At 49.2% G+C, this 19,499-nt stretch overlaps 1 protein-coding gene across 8 annotated transcripts in view; it reads right to left on the bottom strand.

The window, feature by feature from the left end:
- The window catches only part of GRIK4 (glutamate ionotropic receptor kainate type subunit 4), a 433,666-nt gene that overhangs the window by 125,252 nt on the left and 288,915 nt on the right, over positions 1–19,499 (bottom strand). For all 8 annotated transcript variants that reach the window (XM_051819416.3, XM_051819403.3, XM_089313654.1 and 5 more), the window contains one exon: positions 17,308–17,361. In XM_051819416.3, the coding sequence (XP_051675376.1) occupies positions 17,308–17,361 (54 nt within the window). The remainder of the gene's footprint in view (positions 1–17,307; positions 17,362–19,499) is intronic.

Here is a 19,499-nt window from a genome sequence, read left to right as displayed (position 1 = left end):
TGCTTGTAATACAATAGCACTTATAATGTAATAATAATAATAATACAATTTGCCATAATGTCTTTTATTCTCAGTCACCCTGTGCTTTCCAAACATTCATTAAATCCCAAACACTCTTCTCAGTAGGGCCCCAAAGCCGCAGGGCAGGGAGCCTCCCTGGTAGCAGCAGCCTCAAATGGCCCATTTCCCCTCTTCCTGGTTCCGAGTTTTCCCACAGGGGCTGGTGTACAGACCACCATCGGGAGCCCCGTCTGGGGCAGCAGAGAGAACACAGCCAATGCAATCCGGAGATGTATGCATTTCCTGGCCCGGTCATCTCCTGCACCTTCCTCCCAGTTCCCTGACTTAGATGGCTCCCATCTACCCCAGTTGGCCAAGTGTGGTAGGTAGAATTCTAGGAGGAGCCCCCAGGATACCTCCCCTCCCTGCAACCCACTCCCACTCCCCAGGACTTTAACCTTGGCAAATTTTACTTCTGCGGTCAAGTTATGCTGTTTGGCTCACCTGACTTTAAAGGTGGAAATTATCCAGGTGAATCTCACCTAAGTCCGCAAGTCTCTCAAAAGAAAAGTTTTCATGGGCTGGTGTCAGTAGAGGAATCAAAAAAGAGATTGCAGTGTGGGGAGAACTGGACTGGAGAGAAATTCCCTGTTGATGAGATGGAGCAGTCACTGGGCAAGGACCCAAGAGTGGGCCCTAGATGCTGACAGCCAGCAAGGAAACAGACACGTCCCTCCTACAGCAACAGGGAGATGAAGTCTGCCAACAACAAGAATGAGCTTGGAAGAGCAGCCTCGGAGCAGGGCCCCGGACCCCGTGCTGCAGAGGAAAACATGGCTGGCGGACACCCGATTCCAGCCTGAGCGGAGCCCAGTCACACAGTGTAGGGCTTCTGACCTCCAGGACTTGCAGCTAATCCATGGTGCTATTTTCAGGTGCTAACTTTGTGATAATTCGTTACACAGCAGTAGAAAACGAATCCAGCACAGAGAAGCCGTCAAGATCAGTTTGAGGAGGACAAGAGGGGGTGGGAGGGAACAGGCACATCCTCACAGCCACCACTGGACAAGGACCTCAGACAAGGCGCTCAGGCTTCCTGCAGCCTCTCTGGCCTACTCTGAAAGACCAGAACACCTTCCTTGCAGGGTTACTTTGAAGACGAAAGATCTCGAACATGAGGTCCCTGGTGTGGTGTCTGGCACATCACTGTACTGAGAATCAGGCAACAACTATTACGACTGCCGCACCAGCTTGTGGAAATGGGTGGACTTTTATTATCAGATGCTCTTGGTAGTGCATAATTGGAAAATGCTGAATCCCCAGACAGATGGGAAGGCTGGGGCATCCCTCATAGAATTAATGGGACTTCCAAATGGGTAACAACTTTGTGACAGAGGTCAAGGTGGCTTCCCTACCCACTCTCCCGGCCCCCACTGAAGCTCTATTAGACAGATGGCCTGGGCAGTCAGAGGGGGACATTTCCATTATGTTTCCCGAGATACCGAACCAGAGCAGTCCCCAGAGTCTAGTTCTTATTTCAATTTGATTTATTTCATCTGCACAGTCTGATGCACCCAGTCACCAGCACGCACAGGCGCAGAAGAAACGTGTGAGTGTGTGTGTGTTGGGGAAGATACAAGGAAGGAGTTTCAATTTTCATTAAATGGATGACACACAAATATCTCAAACTCAGTTCTGGGAGCCCCATGGGACTTATCTTTGCTGTCATGCTGTTTGTCAAACATCAGCAAGGGCGCTGTCTGATAATTGGTTCCTCCAATGCGAAGCAGGGCTTCTTCGCCTCCACCAGGGTCTCCTATACCCCCTATCGAATGCTTCTTCACTTTCTATTGATTTTCCTGGCAATCCTCATTCTGTTCTCACACCCGCTGCCTGACCTGATTAGGAATCAAGTGTCTTTGGAAACTCCTGCCTCACCTTGAATAGCCAGATGGCTCTGTGAGGCCAAGTGCTGGCTGCTCACCACCCATCCAAGCTCCAGGAGGGATAAAGGTCTAATTGGTTCATTTCCATTTTCAACAACCTGGCTCTTCTTCTAGGGTAACTGACAGCAAAGCCTCATGTTTTCCCCTCGGATGCTCGATTAACCAGCCTCAGCTGAGATCATCTCTGGCCGTGGGTAGACCAAGCAGGGGATCTCAAATTTGGCGGTTTTAGGGAAACCCTTTCACGAAGCGTGGGGTGATGCCTTCGATCACCCGGGCTTGCCCAGGAAAGGGTCCCATCTCGAAGGCTTCTCCCTCTCCCCCTTACCCTGTAGGTCTTAACACCCACATGCCTGCCAGTCAAGTAAGGTAGTGGCTCAACTCAAATGTCGCCTGATGCAGAGCCCTGGACCAGGTTCTATGAGGGAAGGCAGAAGACAAAAGTCAGAAGTTCTGGCGAGGGACCACTTGCAAATGCTGGTAGTAGGAAGGGCTGCCTGTGGCACCAGCCGAAGTTCATCTATACCACCCGGCATCTTAGACTCTGCTCTGTACCTGCGCCTACCACACCCCTGTCCCTCTCAAGGGCCACCACAACCCCCCTCCTCCAGGTCTCAGGGGCGGGGCAGACTCCTGGGTTTGCAGAACAGAGTTCACCTATCAGACACTTATTAGCAGCTGGCACTATGGGTGAGTCCGGCCATTCTACTGTAGAGCCTTCCAAAGCTCCCGCTCGTCCTCTAGGGCAATTCTGGTTTATATCCTCTTTTTCGGCCGGTGGTACCCATCACCTTGAAGGAGCACAATTGCTGACAGCTATCCGTCGGTAATTCCTGGGCCTGGGGTTTGTGACATTTGGCCTGGGATAGGCCCTTGTGATTAGCCACTGCTAACTACCAAGCTAAAGGCACAGACTCAAGTCCATTTGGAACTCAATGCTTTTCCTCTTCTGCCTTAAAAGGACAGGATGGGAAAGTTGGCTCCTGTGGACAGTCACATAAAGGCTCTGGAAGGCTGTCCCTGCCTCCCCAATAACCTTTCTCACAAGCTCCACAATCTCCTGTACTTTCCTTGCTTAAGGCCTTGATTAAAATGCAAATGTTGAGATGAGTGAAACATTAACATGTGTGTCCTCCACTTAGAATATATTGCCCACACACACACCCCTTTTCTACTTGTACAACTCATTAATTCTTTTAGGCCATTGGGTGTGGCCTCCTCCAGGAAGCTTTCTATATACCTGCCAGGCTAGTTCAGAGACCCTTCTTTGATGGCCACAAAATACCCCGTATGTACCTTCATCAATTTATTAAGCCCACTGATTTAACAGTAATCTGTTTGGGTCCCTCTCCACCCCTCCAGTCTGACTTGCTCGAAGAGTAGAACTTCATACATCATTGCCGCCCCAATACGCAGCACAGTAAGTGCTCAATTAATGTTGACCCAGGGACCACGTGGACCATGAGTGAGGAGACCTCTTCTCTCTATGACTGGCTCACTGTGAGTGCTTAAGTAAGCTACTTTCCCTCTTCAGTTCTATTTGCTCAGCTGTACAATGATTAGATGTAGTTCAATGACCTCAGTGGTCCTAAAATAGGCAATGCTGTCATCAGCCATTAACATCGTGGCCTGGACTGGCTTTTCAGACTTGCGGGATCTATCATCTATCAGGCTGAGGAATGGTGGGAACATGGGACACGGGAAGTACTTCTGGGACAGGGGAGTGAGTTGGAGATAGCTCACGAGATGGGGATGCTCTCCAACCAGGCGGCTCTGCACAGCTGAGGGCTCAAGAGGGAGAGGCAGGCCAGACAAGGAACTGAAAATCCATGAGAGGAAACTTACCTACTTCACATGGAAAATGGGCCGGCCAGGAGCCTTCATCCTGTCAGCTGTTAGATGAGGTGGCCTTCAAAAAGTTCATGGAAAATGTGTATTGCGTTACCAAAAGCTATGCAGGGATTTCACAACTTTCTGCACCAAAGTAAAAGTATCTTTTAATTCCACTTTTCCATGAATTATCTGAAGTACCCTTGTGTATTCATTCAACTCATAGATTTGACAAGATTTCACAGTTAAAAGGTCTTTGGAGATCCTCTAGTTTATTCCAGGAGGGAAAAGGACTTGGCCACAATAACACAGAGTTAGTAGCCCAGACAAGACCAGACCTTAGGCCTACTGATGCCAAGTCCAACACTGACAAGGTCTGGCGACTCTTAACAGGAGAGGGGTTCCAGCCGGTCCTGTCTCCACCACGCCCCTTTGTTTCCACCACCACAGGCACCAGAGCCCAGCTCTGCCTCTGAGTCTCTCTCCCGTCCTCACTGCTAACCCATCCCTCGCTAGGGGAAGCCACACCTGTAAAACTCCCTCAAGCTCCCAGAGAAGAGCTACATGCATCCTCCTCACAGCGTCCATACTTTGCTGTGATGGATGAGAGACCCTTTCAAGACACACCCTGCTGGGACCCCACTCTGGTCCCTGAGTTCCCCAGCATGCAACTGACACTTAGTGGACATCTGCTGAGTGTCATTGAGCCTAGCATTTTCCATAGAGAAGTGGCTTAATCGCGGCTGGCTAATCATTTCATATTCCTATAAACTTGGGTCAAGAAGCTTCAAGATGTGATGCAAGTGCCAAAAAACGAAACAAAACAAAACAAATCTTCAGCCAGTCCCTTTCCAATTCTCCCAGCTAATTTCTCCTGAATGCATTCCCGTCCTTCAAAAACCTGGTCCAGGGAATAAGCACAGGGTGGACTGCGGCTTCAGTGAGCACAGTTTGGAGTAATCGCTTCTTTGTAAGACACTACCGTGCCCAAGTATGCTGAGGGGACACTTGCCACCGCCAGACCTGCCACCTCGTGGGGCTTGCATTCAGTGGAAGTGGTACCTTGGTGCCCAGATGGACACACGGGGACCTTTCACCCCATTACCCATTTGCTAGCTGCACTACAAACACACTGATTCACCCAAGTGTACTGCATTAGTGACTCTCCGAAGAGGCTCAATAAAGCTGAAAGATGTGGACGCTCTTAATAATAATTTTACAATAAAGCACACTATAGAATCAATTGCTCTAGCACTAGAAAGTTGTCCAGCTGATGGAGTGTATCTTTTGGCTCTGTGTGTGTGTGTGTGTGTGTGTGTGAGAGAGAGAGAGAGAGAAAGAGAGAGAGAGAGAGAGAGAGAGAGAGAGAAAGAGCTTTAGTGAAAGACTGAAAGATAAGGAAATCTCTCAAATATTCCAGGAACTACTGAGATTTTTCTGCTAACGGCTTTGGAGCTTTGGGAAACTAGGGGCAGTAAAGCAGGAAACTGAGCACTACAGATGGAAATGTGGAACAGGGAAGTGGGAAACAACGAAAGGAAAGAGGAACATTTATTAGCAATACACCGAGGCTTAAAGACTTTCCGTGATCTTCATGTAAACAGTGTTATAAGATTTTCCCCACTTTGCAAAGGGGAAAACTGGGACTCCAACAGGTTAAGTCATGGCCGCATGTACTGACTACAACTCAAGTCCTCTCGGATCTCAGCCTCACTGCTTCCATGAAGCCAGGTTTCCATCCTCAGTGTCAACACAGCAGTGATGTGGCCCACATAACTTATATGTCAAGACTTTGGAACAGGGGACAAGACGACAGGAGTCCACATTAACTTTAAAACTTGTAGGAGGGGGCCGGCGCCGTGGCTCACTAGGCTAATCCTCCGCCTTGTGGCGCCGGCACACCAGGTTCTAGTCCCGGTCAGGGTGCCGGATTCTGTCCCGGTTGCCCCTCTGCCAGGCCAGCTCTCTGCTGTGGCCAGGGAGTGCAGTGGAGGATAGCCCAAGTACTTGGGCCCTGCACCCCTGTGGGAGACCAGGATAAATACCTGGCTCCTGCCATCAGATCAGCGTGGTGCACTGGCCGCAGCGGCCATTGGAGGGTGAACCAACGGCAAAGGAAGACCTTTCTCTCTCTCTCACTGTCTACTCTGCCTGTCAAAAAAACAAACAAACAAACAAACAAACAAAAAAACAAAAAAAACTTGTAGGAGGGGTGGGCGCTATAGTGTAGTAGGTTAAGCGTCTGCTTGAGGTGTCAGTATCCCATATGGGTACAGGTTCGAGTTCCAGCTGCTCCACTTCCAATACTGCTCCTTGCTGATGGCCTGGAAAAGCAGTGGAAGACGGCCCATGTCTTTGGGCCCCTGCACAGACACAGGAGTCCCTGCAGAAGCTCCTGGTTCCTGGCTTAGGACTGGCTCAGCTCCAGCTGTTATGGCCATTTGGGGAGTGAACCAGTGGATAGAAACCTCTCTCTCTGTCTCTCCTTCTGCTTGTAACTCCGCCTCTCAAATAATCTTTTTAAAAAACTTGTAGGAGAGGCTTCATTTAGAAAACTTGTGGGTTCTAGCTCTATGAGCCAAGTACCAAGTTCTGTCTTTAAGAGTTCACTAGACATGGGGCCGGTGCCGTGGCTCACTTGGTTAATCTTCCACCTGCGGCGCCAGCATCCCATATGGGCGCCGGGTTCTAGTCCTGGTTGCTCCTCTTCAAATCCAGCTCTCTGCTGTGGCCCAGGAAGGCAGTGGAGGATGGCCCAAGCACTTGGGCCCTGCACCCGCATGGGAGACCAGGAGGAAGCACCTGGCTCCTGGCTTCAGATCAGCGCAGCGCCGGCTGTGGTGGCCATTTGGGGGGTGAACCAATGGAAAGAAGATGTTTCTGTCTCTCTCTCTTTCATTGTCTAACTCTATCTGTCAAAAAAAAAAAAAAAAAGAGTTCACTAGACCAAGGCTGATGGGACATGGTGTGGCCAATGGAAGACGGAGCCCCTGACAACACCCAGGCCACTCAGCACAGTCTAGCTGTCCTTGCATTCTTCCCTTCCTGCCTCAGTGGGCATTCCTAGTGCCAACCCTGGCCTCAGGCTGTGACACTGACCACACTTAGCACAGTTTCCAAAATTCTGTCCCCTGGATCCTGAACTATGCCTCCCTGTTTGGCCCTGATCTGCCCACAGCCCAGAACAGGAGAAAGGACATCCCAGACTGAGGGGTTACTCTGTGGGCTATGGATGCGCCGAGGCATCCTGGGGAATGGGGACACCGGGCCCAGCTGGCCCTGGCTGAACAGCAGACAACCCTCTGGGATCCTTCATGCTTGAGGGCCTAGGATGAGCTGAGTTGGATGCTAAGCAATGAGCTAGCCCACCTGGCCAGCACTTCTAGTCCAAGAATCTATAAAGTTATGAAATGCTCCTTTGTTTCACGCAGTAAATATCTGCTGAGGACCTGTTACGTACCAGCTGGCCACTGGGGGTCCAGTGACGGACCAGGCACACCTGGTCTTGCCTTTATGAAGCTGTCTGGTGGCGGTGGCGGCGGCGGCAGCAGGGTGGGGGGGTCATTGAGGAAGGGATTTCCACATGAGAGGAAAACTACAAACAGAGGGCGCAATGGCAGCGTGTGACTCCTCCCAGTGTGGTGTCTGGGGAGACTTCCTTGAGGAAGTGACATTTTGCGCGCCTGAAAGATGGGTGGGCCGAGCTTGGGAAAGAAAGGAGTGGCAGGATTCTCATTTCCTCCTGGAAACGATCGCTTCTTCCCTCCCTGTCTGCTCCAGCTCCCCTTTCTGTAGTAATCTGAGCAGTCTCAATTACTTAAGGCTAATCTTTCTGACAAAGCTTTGGAAAGATAAACATAGGCCCAGGTCTGCTTGACAACAAAATGAACCCAGAGAAGGTTAGGGTGGCTGCTCATATAGATCCATTATGCCCGAGCGAGACAGAGGCTGGCGTGTGGAAGGTTACTGCTCACGGGGACCTGGCTTGGCTTAGGGGGATGTGAGGAGCTGTTAGGCGGACAAATGCTGCTTTCATGAGCCAATCCCATGGGTCATTCTCCCCTCTCTCCAGGGAACATTCCCAACCCCAGGGGGCTATGAGTTGAAATGGCCCCAAGTGTGTGTAGGTAGAAACAAGTTGAAGGCTGGAACAATCTTGAGAGATGATGTAATAAACAGCATCATCGCTCAGATGAAGAAACCCAAGCCCAGCAAGAAGAAACAGCTGGCCTAGATAAAGGCAGCAGAGTGACGTGGCTGTGCACTCACTGGCTCCACCCCTCTGAGCAAGACACCAAAGCGTGTAAGCCTCAGCTTGCCCATCGCTCAGACAATTTCTGCTGGAGCTGCTGTGAGGTTTCAAGGAGAAAGGAACAGTGAAGCACACATTACAGAACCCAGCCCACAGAAGTTCTCCAACAGCTGTCCACTGTCACTCCCCCACGTCACCCAGTGTTCATGTCAGCACTGGCACACAAACCCACAGCTGTTGCACTGCCAGTCCAGGACTCTGTCCGCGATATGATGGAGCCCTCTGCTGGGGCAACCATGCCCCATGTCTTCCAATATAGAACATCCAGCCCCTTCTCTCTAGACTCCCCAAGGAGGAATCTCCAAGGTGCCCACCGCCTCTCTGTATACCACACAAATATCCAGGTGCTGCCCTCTGGCAGGTGTCAAGAGAAGGACGTTTGGCCTTGTTTGGGTCACGGCAATGAAATGGCAGTCATGTCGCCCTCAGGCCCCACAAGGCTCCATTGCTATGGCCAGCAGAACACACAGCCTTCTGCTTCCAGTGCCCAATTATTTCCCAGTTACGTTGACATCCCATGACATCTGACCCTTGCCCTTAAATCTCAACACTTCTCCCTGCCAAGGCGGCAGTTCTGTCCTCTGGCGGAGGGCCCATCTGTGTTCTCTGACAATACATTAGGGTGATTTTATCTTTTCTATTAGGCAGCGACTGCAATTCTCCCTGGGTTCATTAGTAGTTGGATATACCCTCTGGATTTATTAGCTCAACTTGAGCCTCCTCCTTCACCTCTTCTCATCAGATGGCATCAGCTGCAGCTGCCATCTCAACAGCAGACTGGGGCCCTTAATTCCTCACGTCTCCTATCCAAACTTCCTTCAGCCTCCTGGAACAAGGCTTCCCCCAGCCAAACCCAGAGACCAGCTTGGGGACACAGGGCCCTTTCCAGACCACAGAGAGGAGCCAGTGCAGTGCACCTACAGCCATCCTGTGCTTGCCCACCTGTACAACAGCAGCACTCTGGACACTGACCTGTTAGGCTTAAGGGAACTGACAGCCATATAGCAAGGAGCTCATCTCCATGTATAGGGTCAGTCATCCTCTACCCAGATAAGCTGCCATTTAGGATGCTAATTGCATTTCTAGCACCAGAGATGTGTGATGGCGATGAATAATTTCATAATGTGGCAGATATTGAGTTCTGATCACCATTGCCTCTCCTTCCTGGGCACACAGCTAGACTACACTTCCCAGGTACCCTTGAAGGTGGGTGTAGTCATGTGTTGCGTTTTAGCCAACGGAATTGCAAGCAGAAATAATATGGAGCCATTTCTAGGCTTGGTGCATCGAACCCACCCAAACGTGAGCCTCCATGCTGTTTTCTTCACCCCTGGCCTCTGAGAAGACACAGTTAGAAGCTAAAGAAGCCTGGTCTTTAAGAAGAAAGGCAACTCACTGATCTGCAACACCCTGCTGGGACTTCAGTGGGTCAGACATATCTTCCATGGTATGGAGCTGTGAGATTTAGGGGTTTATCTGCTAGAGCAGCCAGCTTTACCTACAGATACACATAGTGCTATCAATGGCTGATTTTTAATTCTGACCAAGAAAAAGACGGACGCTATTATTGTTCACATTTTGCACATAAGGAAACTGAAACTCCAAGAGCCACCGGGCTGCACAGCTTGGAATCCCCTGAATGGGGGATCTCACCAGTTCTGACTGCAGGACCAGGCTTTGCTACACCAGCTACTTCCACTATAAAACTTCTTAGTGAGTGGGACTCTCAGCTTCAGCCATGTGGTCTCGGTTCTGTCAATTTGCAAACTCCAAAGGGAAATAAGAAACACACTGGACCACTTCACACCCATCAGGATGGCTCTTATTACAAAAATGAAAAATAACAAGTATCGGCAGGGTTGTGGCGAGAATGCACTCCTTAAACATTGCTGATGGGGATGAAAAATGGTACAGTCATTCTGGAAAACAGCTTAGCAGTTCCTCAATAAATTAAACACATAATTACCATGTGATCCAGCTTCCCCCTCCTAGGCATCCACCTAACAGGACCAGAAGCAGGAACTTCAATATATATTTGCACATCTAGGTTCAGCAGTATTCACAGGTAAACTGCGGAAGCAATCCAACTGTCCATTGATGAATGGACATATTGGATATACACAAATGTGCTATGCACATTCAATGCAGTATTATTCGTGCTTCAAAAGGCAGGGCATTCTGGCTCATGGATGAACCCTGAGGCCATCGAAGTGAAATCAGCAGTATCATATGATCCCACTTGTAGGAAGTACCTAGAATAATCAAATTTGTAGACATGGAAAGTAGAGGGGCCGGTGCTACGTGCAGCAGGTTAATCCTCCGCCTACAGCGTCAGTATCCCTGTGGGTGCCAATTCTAGTCCCGGCTGCTCCTCTTCCGATCCAGCTCTCTGCTGTGGCCTGGGAAAGCAGTAGAAGATGGCCCAAGTCCTTGGGCCCCCACACCCACGTAGGAGACCTGGAGGAGGCTCCTGTCTTCGGGTCAGCCCAGTTCCGGCCATTCCAGCCATCTGGGAGTGAACCAGTGGATGGAAGACTTTTCTCTCTGTCTCTCCCTCTCATTGTCTGTAATTCTACCTGTCAAATAAATAATTAAAGTCATCAAAGAAAAAAAAAGAAAGTAGGGTAGTGGTTGCCAGGGTTTGGGAGGGGGAGGGTATGGAGGGAGTTAATGTTTGGTAGGTGCACAGCTTTGGCTTAAGACGGCGAAGAAATTCTGGATATAAATGGTGGTAATGTTTGTACATCAATGTGAATATACTTCATGCTATCTACAATGAATAAAATTTTGCTATATATATTTTATCACTATAAAGCAGGTTTTATAAAAGGAATGATGCTCTGATACACACAACTTTGTGGATAAACCTTTAGAAACCATCACGCAGGGTGCAATAAGCCAGACACAAATGGACAAGTGTTTTATGATGCTACTTACATGAGGCATCTGGACTAGGCAAATTCAGAAACAAAGTAGAATAGAAGCAAGCAGGGACTTGGAGAGAGGGCATGGGGAGACGGCGCTTAACGGGCACAAGTTTCTGTTCGGGTTGATGAAAAGTTTTAGAAGCAGATGGTGCTGAAGGCTGCACAACAGTTGAGAATGGAATTAATGCCCCTCAGTTGTCAGCAATGGCGAAAACGGAAAAGCTGATGTTATATATACTTAGATCCCATGAGAGAGGAAGGGTGGAAGGAGGGAGAGAAGGAAGGGAGGACTGCCGCATGAGGGCGAGGACCAGTCCTCACTGTCGCTCACCCTACGTCTGTTGCAACTCTGAACAGTAAGTGGGTTTGCCTTGCTCTGAACTTTATTGGTCCTTCTCTCACTGTGGCCCAAGCTCTTGACCTCCTATCTCACCAGGAACTGCTTCTGCCTGGCTCCTCCGGCCAAGGGCACAACCCAACTCTCAATTTACCTCTCACAAACTGACCCTCTGCCCCTGGGCCCTCACTTCAGCCAGGTGTCATTTCCATCTGTTGGTCAGAGATTTGCTCTGCTGGGGACAATGCCTGACCCTTCAGAACTAACCACAGGGACAAGAAGCTGTTTTACTGACCAAACCTCTACTGCCAGGATGCTCTACTCCAAATTCTATTTTGAGATAATATAAATGGAAGACTGGATACCTGCCCACTGTTTGCTATGGCTGTGTGCCTTCAGCACCTTCCTACTTCCTGTCACTGACCTTGTTCTAGTCTGTTCCTGCACATAGGTCTGTCCCCTGCTGTTGCTGTGTCCCTCTCATCACCTGACATCCCCCTGTCCACTGCACCTGCAGACCTGGCTCTTCCCTGTCCCCTCCCATGGCTCAGTCCCTCTTCTTGTATCAGTCACCTTCATCACCCAAGACCCAGACTCCCTGCTGGCCAACCCCTACCAGAGAGAGAAACTCTGCTTCTGCAGGGTCAAATGGATTGATGGTTTACAAGTTTTATTCATGATGGATAATTTTGTCCCGACTCTTGTGATGATTACTCAACTTATTGAATCCAGAGACGTCAACCCAATTTATTATTATAGAAGCCCTAAATCAATTCATTTTCTTAGAGCCTGTATAGGAGTAAGGTATGGGGATTGGATCAATTACTCAGTAATTACCAACACAAATAAGCCATGCAATGGTCGATTCAGTCATGCACAATAACCAAACTATCTGTTTCTAGTCATTCTCTGGATATAAATAAAGTGGCATCGTAGGAGTCATTGTTATAGGCCACCAGAGGCTGGCCAGCAGAACAAGTTATCTCCAATTCCCTTCAGCCCGTGGGATGCATAAACAGGACTTCTTAACATAGTATCATCCCTTTCTTAAACACATATATCAAGCCAGCTTCTGTACCTGGTGTATCTCCTGGGGACAGGGGCTAGAGAGGTCCACTTACAGAAGAGGTCACTGAGGCTCAGGTAGAGTTACGTGCACAGGCTCACACCGCTGTAGCTCATCACCCTAGAATTTTAAGTTGCATCGATGGTCGAGGTCCTTTCCTTACCCCGTCCACCACGCTGGTTCTCAACAAAGCCACTTGGAGAATCCACAGCATCGCTGTGGCAGAACTGAGAACGATGGGACATGCTGGCGATCCCCAAGCAGTCCAGAGAAGGAATAAGTAAGAACGAAGGCCCAGCGGCACCTGTGTTTGCAGGAGGGGACTGGAGATGTGTGAAGGATCTCACTCGTGAGCCTCTGCATGGAGCCCCTCCCTCTCTGGCCAAAAACTCCAGCTGCAACTGGGCAGGAAGAGTGATCCTGATTTTCAATTCTGATTATAAGTCTGCCCCTTCCAGAAAGCCAAGGCACTAATGAGAAGCTTCCAGAATATTCTCTGACTCAGTGATTTCTGCAATGGCTCTGCTTCTAATTTCTGACTATTATTCATCCAGCATCACACAAAGTTACTTTTCTGATTTCCCCCTTGCAATCTTACAAACTGTGTGAGTCCTGTTAATTCTAGGTTCAAAGAACTCTCTGGCTGAGTTGTGTTCCCAGAGCTTGACTTGTTCCGTGCCCTCCCAAAAAAGGTGAAAAGCTCTTTGAAGGCTGAAAGAATCATACTGTTAGGCTGAAAAAAAAATACAATGCCTTAGAAATATGTCGCACTTTGCAATTTATGATGCATTTTTACTTAGAGAAGTGTAGTTAATCTTCATAATCATCTTGTAAGGCTTTATTATCCTCATTTTTAAAATGAGAAAATGGGCTTGGGGAGTTCACGTGACTCAGTGAGAAGAAGGCAGAGCAGGAACCTGAGCCCAGGCCTGCCTTCTCAGGCAGGTGCTTCTCTCACTAGATACCATCATCACCACTGTCCCGTTCACTTCTGTCAAGAGGGAATGACACTATGCAAAAGTGGATGATGCTGTTGTCTTGAAAATCTCCCAGTGGGGGCCAGCGTTGTGGTGCAGCAGGTTAAGCTGCCGCCTGCAATGCGGGCATCCCAAACAGGCACACGTTAGAGTCCTGGCTGTTCCACTTCTAATCCAGCTCCCTGCTAATGCACCTGAGAAAGCAGTGGAAGAAGACCCAAGTCCTTGGGCCCCTGCACTCACGTGGGAGACCAGGATGAAACTCCTGGCTCATGGCTTCCACTTGCTCCAGCCCCCAGTCCTTGTGGCCAACTGAAGAATGAACCTACAGATAGAAAATTCTCTCTCTCTCTCTAACTATCAAATCAACAAATAAATCTTCTAAAATATCTTTTAAAAAGTCTCCCAGCCAAGAAACTCCATCTTATTTCGGTTCCCGCCTGGGAAGCCTTATTCCAAAGGACCAGCTCCCAGCCATCTGCCAAGTCACCCCAGCAGCTCCACGTTGTCCAGCTGCTTCCTCTGCAACCTCAAGCAGGGGGTCCCCCTGGCAGGCTGGCACAGCTCAGGCAGCCCTGGCCTGCTTTTGCCGCTCTTCCCGCCTATTTCCCAGGCTCCCCAAATGGAACCCAACTGTACTTTTAATCTCTCTTTACTTTTCTGCCAACTTGTTAAGGCTTCCCCACATGCCTCCTTAACTTTAAGCAAATGCTTTTGCATTGCTCTGGGAATACTCTGATCCTTCTTTCCCTTTTCACGTGTTAGTGCTCTGATTTACCGCAGTGTTAGGGAAAGAAAAAAACGCTGAAACCAGCAAACAAAGAAGTCCTTCCTGTTCTATATTGGAGAGTCCAATGGGGGCTCCTGGGGTGCTGGTGATGCTCCGTTTCTGCCTCTGAGAGCTGCTCACTTAGAAAAAGTTCTTTAACTTATGCATATTGGGGCTGGTGTTGTGGTGCAGCGAGTAAAGCCACTGTCTTCAGAGCTGGCATCCCATATGGGCGCTGGTTCAAGTCCCAGCTGCACCACTCCTATCCAGCTCCCTGCTATGGCCTGGGAAAGCAGTAGAAGATGGCCCAAGTCCTCGGGACCCTGCACCTGTGTGGGAGAACCAAAAGAAGCTCCTGACTCCTGCCTTTGGACCGGCCCAGCTCCAGCTGTTGCAGCCATTTGAGGAGTGAACCCTCTCTGTGTCTGTAACTCTGCCTTTCAAATAAATAAGTATTAAAAAAAAAAAACAAGTTGTACATATATTCTTCAAAAAGCTCATGGAAAACGTGTTACAGCACACATACACACACACACACACACACACAACTATGCATGTATTTAAAAAAAAACTCCACCAAAATAAACACTCTTTTAATTCAATTTTCCATGAACTTCTTTCCATATGCTCTGTAGTATGTATGGTGTTCCATATGCATGCTAGACTTGAATCAAAAATGCCAACACAGCAGTTTGGTGGTGATGACCGAGCCATTCCAATCAAATTTAAGCAAAGATCAAATAACTCTCCAGCAAGCCTGGTATGAAGAGAGTCCTTCTCCGAGAAAAAAAAAAAAAAAAACAAAAAAAGAAGCCATAGTAGATTCCTCTAAGGTGTCTTTCAACTCAGAGCCAAGGCCTGTGGGATGCTCTAAGGTTAACAATCACACAGCAGCCCTAAGAAAGAGCTGTTTTTGGATACCCACAGCAGAAGGAGAGAAAGGATCTCAGTGCCCAAGCCTCTCTGGGCAGGCATTTCCCAAGCAATGCAGGATGTTTTAGGAGACCTGGTCCCCAAGCACAGGGAGAGACACTACATGGCCCCCAAATGACCCCATGGCTCACTGTCACCCAGAACATCTTCCCTTCTGGGTCCCACGCTCCTTTATAAGACTAAAGAGACAAATTTGCGAAGCTGGCGTCTGCTCCCTAACATATCAAGACTTTTCCAGCTAATTGATATACGCCGTAAATCCTCTAAATAGGTTACTTTCAAGGCTGGATATAAATAGATAAACGAATGAGAATTAGCTGACATGCATATTCCTCAAGGAGCCGATCAGTTTAGAGGGACGGCTTGTTTCCTGAGGACACCGTGGGTTTCCTTATCTGCAAATATGTGGATAAGCTGCTCCTTATTTTGGACTGTTCTTCCTTTCTTTGTTCATCTAGAAAAACCCTGCCTACCTTTCGGAGAACAGCTTAACAGCCCTATCTTCAATGAAGTTTTCTGTGGCTGCTCTGGGTGGAGAGGCTGGAGCTTAGGTACACACACCAGCCGATAAAATTTACACCACATTGTCCTACTGTGCGTACTCGAGTGCTCCCAAGGCAGGCTTGGTGTCTTACTCCTGTGTTCATCCTAAAGCCTGGCTTTGTACCTGGTACACAGGAAGTGGTCACATGCCGTCTGGACAAAGGCTCACTTGGTCAAGTGGTTTCTAAGATAACATAAACCTCTCCTCTGAATGACTGTGTATATTAGCTGTATTTGTAGTTTCCAAAAGTAGAAATTTAAAATAGCCAAAATGTCCTGTACTAGGTGGGTATTTAGACAAATGGTGGCTCATCCACACCATCACATCCGACTCCGCGATAACACATGCAATGTGGATGAATGTCAAGGGCATTGTGCTGACCTCGAACGCTCCCAGGCTGTATGATTCCACATACAAAACATTCTCAAAATCATGGCATTATAGATACGGAGAACAAACCAGTGCTGGCTCTGGGTGGTGGGGACAAGGGTGGTGAGTGTGGCTACAAGGCGGTGGCACAACAGAGATCTTTGTGGTGATGAAATTGTTCCATATCTTGATGGCAGGAGTACCCAAATCTACAGCTTTGATAGACTTGATTTATCCTAGTTTTGCTACTGTACTGTAATTATGTGCAATGTAACCAGCAGTGGGGGTGGGGCACGTCCAGCCCTCAGGCCCTGGCAATCATTCCAAGGCAATTGCAGGCGGGACTCGACATTCAATAAATCTATAGCATGCTGATTTTTAAGTTGATCATTTTGTATGGCCCATGAATGACGTGATAAATATCCAAATGGCTCTTGGCAGAAAAAAGGGTACCCCATTCTTGCATTGGAGGAAACTGGGTTCACAGTACATGGGCCCTTCTGTACTGCCTTTGGGACCTATAATTATTTCAAAATGAAAATTTATGCATTTTGATAAAAAAAAACCCTGCTTTCTGCGGTCAGCTTTGCTCTCTAATTGAGTATGTCTGTAGAATAAGTATCTTCCACATTTCTCAACTCTTTACAACGTCAAAATGTTTCTACCTGGATTAAATTACACCATTCCACAACTGCCACGGCTCCAGCCTTATTCCCATTTTACAGAGAGTGACTCCAAACGCAGGGCTCAGTCAAAGGCACACAGGTGGTATGTGACAAAGCAAGCTCACGAGTCTGATGCACTAAAATTTCTACAAAGCTCACTTTTCTCATCTGCGAAACAAAGGCAAGGGGCTAGGATGGCCCCTGGAGGAGCATCCAGGCACGATGCTGTTGGACACGCACACTTTCGGAGCGTGGCTTTTCTACTTCTGAGCTGGCACGAGAATCTCACGATGTAGACAGTGGACAGGACAGTAACCAGACCTGCCACGGAAGTCCCTCCACCAAAGCTGCAGCCCGGAGGAATCAGTGCTAGACGGCTGCTGGCAGCTCAATGGTGGCCTGAGACTGCAGACTCCCATTCTCCCAAGGCTAAGGACTGTGGGGGTAAGAATCCCAGTAGGCTCCTGGAGCCCCACGTTTCCAGGAGGCCCCTTCTCTCTGGTCGGCTTCTGCTCCTCTGCTTCTATTTCCCCACTCCCCATCTCCTTGGTTTCATTCCATCACAGCCCACTGCCCCTAACCACCGAAAAACACCCTCCATGCCAAGAAGGTGTGCTGTGAGGATGTCTTACCAGATTAGTGAAGATGTATGTGTAATAGGCTGACACCATGCCTAGTTCAGCTGCCTGCAGAGGAAAAGAGAAGGCAATTAGAGAAGAAAAAACAAAACCCACTTAAAAGAAACAAGCAGTGAGGGCTCCAAGCCTCTACCCTTTGGCCCACCACCATCTGCACAGGGCAGAGCAGAACACCTTGACCGGTTCTTCTGGCACCTTGAACTTGGAAGATGCAGCACAGAGAGAGCAGCCTCTGGAGCAGGGTCCCTGGAGCTGCAGCCCGCCCCCTACCCCTGCAGTGACACAGTAGCTGATGTCCCCTTGCACAACACACTCCCATGGATACACCTGGATACTATGGAAACCAATAACGACTTTAAGGGAAATGAAGCAGATAATAAAAGCAGACTATAGTCATCAACTCCACAACAATGGCTAACATTTACCCACTGTTCAGTGCGTGCCTGGCGCTGAAAGCATTCCACCTGGGTTAGTTGATGGGATAAACACTGTTACTGTCCCCACCCCCACACCCCATATTACAGTAGGGGAAACTGACACAACAAAAGGTTCAGGAATGCACAAGGTCCCATGTCTCATAAAAACACAAAGCTAAAGCCAGACAGCCCGATTTCAGTGCTTCCAACCAAACTCCACGCCCCTGGAGAGCCCCTGTAGGCGATCTTGAACCACACACACAACTCTCTGAGGGTGGGAGCCATAGATAAAAGAGAGTCTGCAGGGTGCAAGCAATGCCTAGATGAACTCCACCTGTCAGGAATGCAAGTGAAGCTCGTAAGAGTATCCTTGAGCCTGCATTAATGTAGGCATGGCAGATGATCTGCTGCCGTTGGCCCTGTTATTAACAGTAAGGAACAAGGTGCCTGCGACATGCCTCCCTCTTGATCAAGCACCATGGTACAGCCTCACTCCACAGCTGAGAATTGTGACTTCAGAACACTCTCACTTTTGTCTGATCTCCGTACCCATCATAAATACCCCTAACCAACCTTCCCTGTCACTGTGCCCGGCTTTGAGCCTGACTGGTGCTATAGAAACCGACAAGTAGATCAGGTGAATAATGAGCTCAGTGCTCTCCGGGGCCCTCATCCCTCCTGACAGTCGGTTAGATTTTCATAATGTATCCTGCAGCCCTGGGCCATTGGGAGACCGTTTGTGTCATGACTGTTGAGGTGGCTGGAAGGGGAACAAGACTGGGATAATGGCATTTTCCTCTTGCAGGGTGTTTATCTCCCAAGGAGCTCACTCACTTTGTGAGCATTCTTCCAAGAACTCTGGCAGGCTCTGTGACCCTCCGGATGTGTGTGTGTGGGAAGGGAGGAGGGAGTCTGTCACCATGGGTGCAATGAGAAGCTAACATCTGGGAGCCTAGTGACTGGGTCAAGATGGGGGTGGGCAGTGGAGCTCAAGGCCTCGGGAGGAGCCCTGCTTCTCCTCCCAGGGAAGCTACTTCCCTCTTTCACTCCCATGACCGTGATGGGGCAAGATGGCCACTCTCCCTCCCACAAATCATCAATAGAAAACAGCAGCTGCCACTCCCGCTGTCTGGACCCAAGTGAGCCCACAGCTTGCAGGGACGGGCTGGGAGGGGTACCGGGATGGTTAAAACCCATTTTGTGAAATCTGCTGTCCTAGAGATAAAAGAAAAGAGATCCTTGATTTTTAAGACCTGAATTCTGGGTAAACATGGGAGTTCTTTGCAGGAACAGCCGCTCAATAAAGCAGAGGATTACTCCACAAATCCTCCTGAAGTCAAGAGGCAGCAGAGTGCTGCCAGGCTTGGGGCCGGCTCCAGTATGCGGCTCCCAGAAGCCCCGTGTGAGCTCGGCCCACCCCATTTCCGGTCCACACTTGCCGAGTACCCCCTCCCCCAAGGCCAGCTCTGTGCCCCGACGGGGCAGAACCTGGGGCGCAAAGGATGCCTGAGAACAGAGGCAGGGCCCCAAGAGTTGGGCTGGCGGGTGGGGGCCTCCAGGAAGTGAAGTGAGAACAAAGGGGAGAGGCCCTCCTGAGGCATCACGGCACACTGATCTCATTGATGGGTTTGGCTCCAAGGTCACGGGGCTGGGGCTCAGGGAAGACGGCCTCAGGGCACGCAGCAGAACCTTTGAAATAAGGATCATTACAGGTAGTCTTCTTCCAAAACCATCAGTCACACCCAAAAACCAACCCCCCCCCCAAAAAAA

This window comes from Oryctolagus cuniculus, chromosome 1 (assembly GCF_051225735.1).
Source record: "Oryctolagus cuniculus isolate XC-2025 breed Fujian yellow rabbit chromosome 1, ASM5122573v1, whole genome shotgun sequence".
Taxonomy (NCBI): domain Eukaryota; kingdom Metazoa; phylum Chordata; class Mammalia; order Lagomorpha; family Leporidae; genus Oryctolagus; species Oryctolagus cuniculus.
This window is presented reverse-complemented; position numbering and strand designations above follow the sequence as displayed.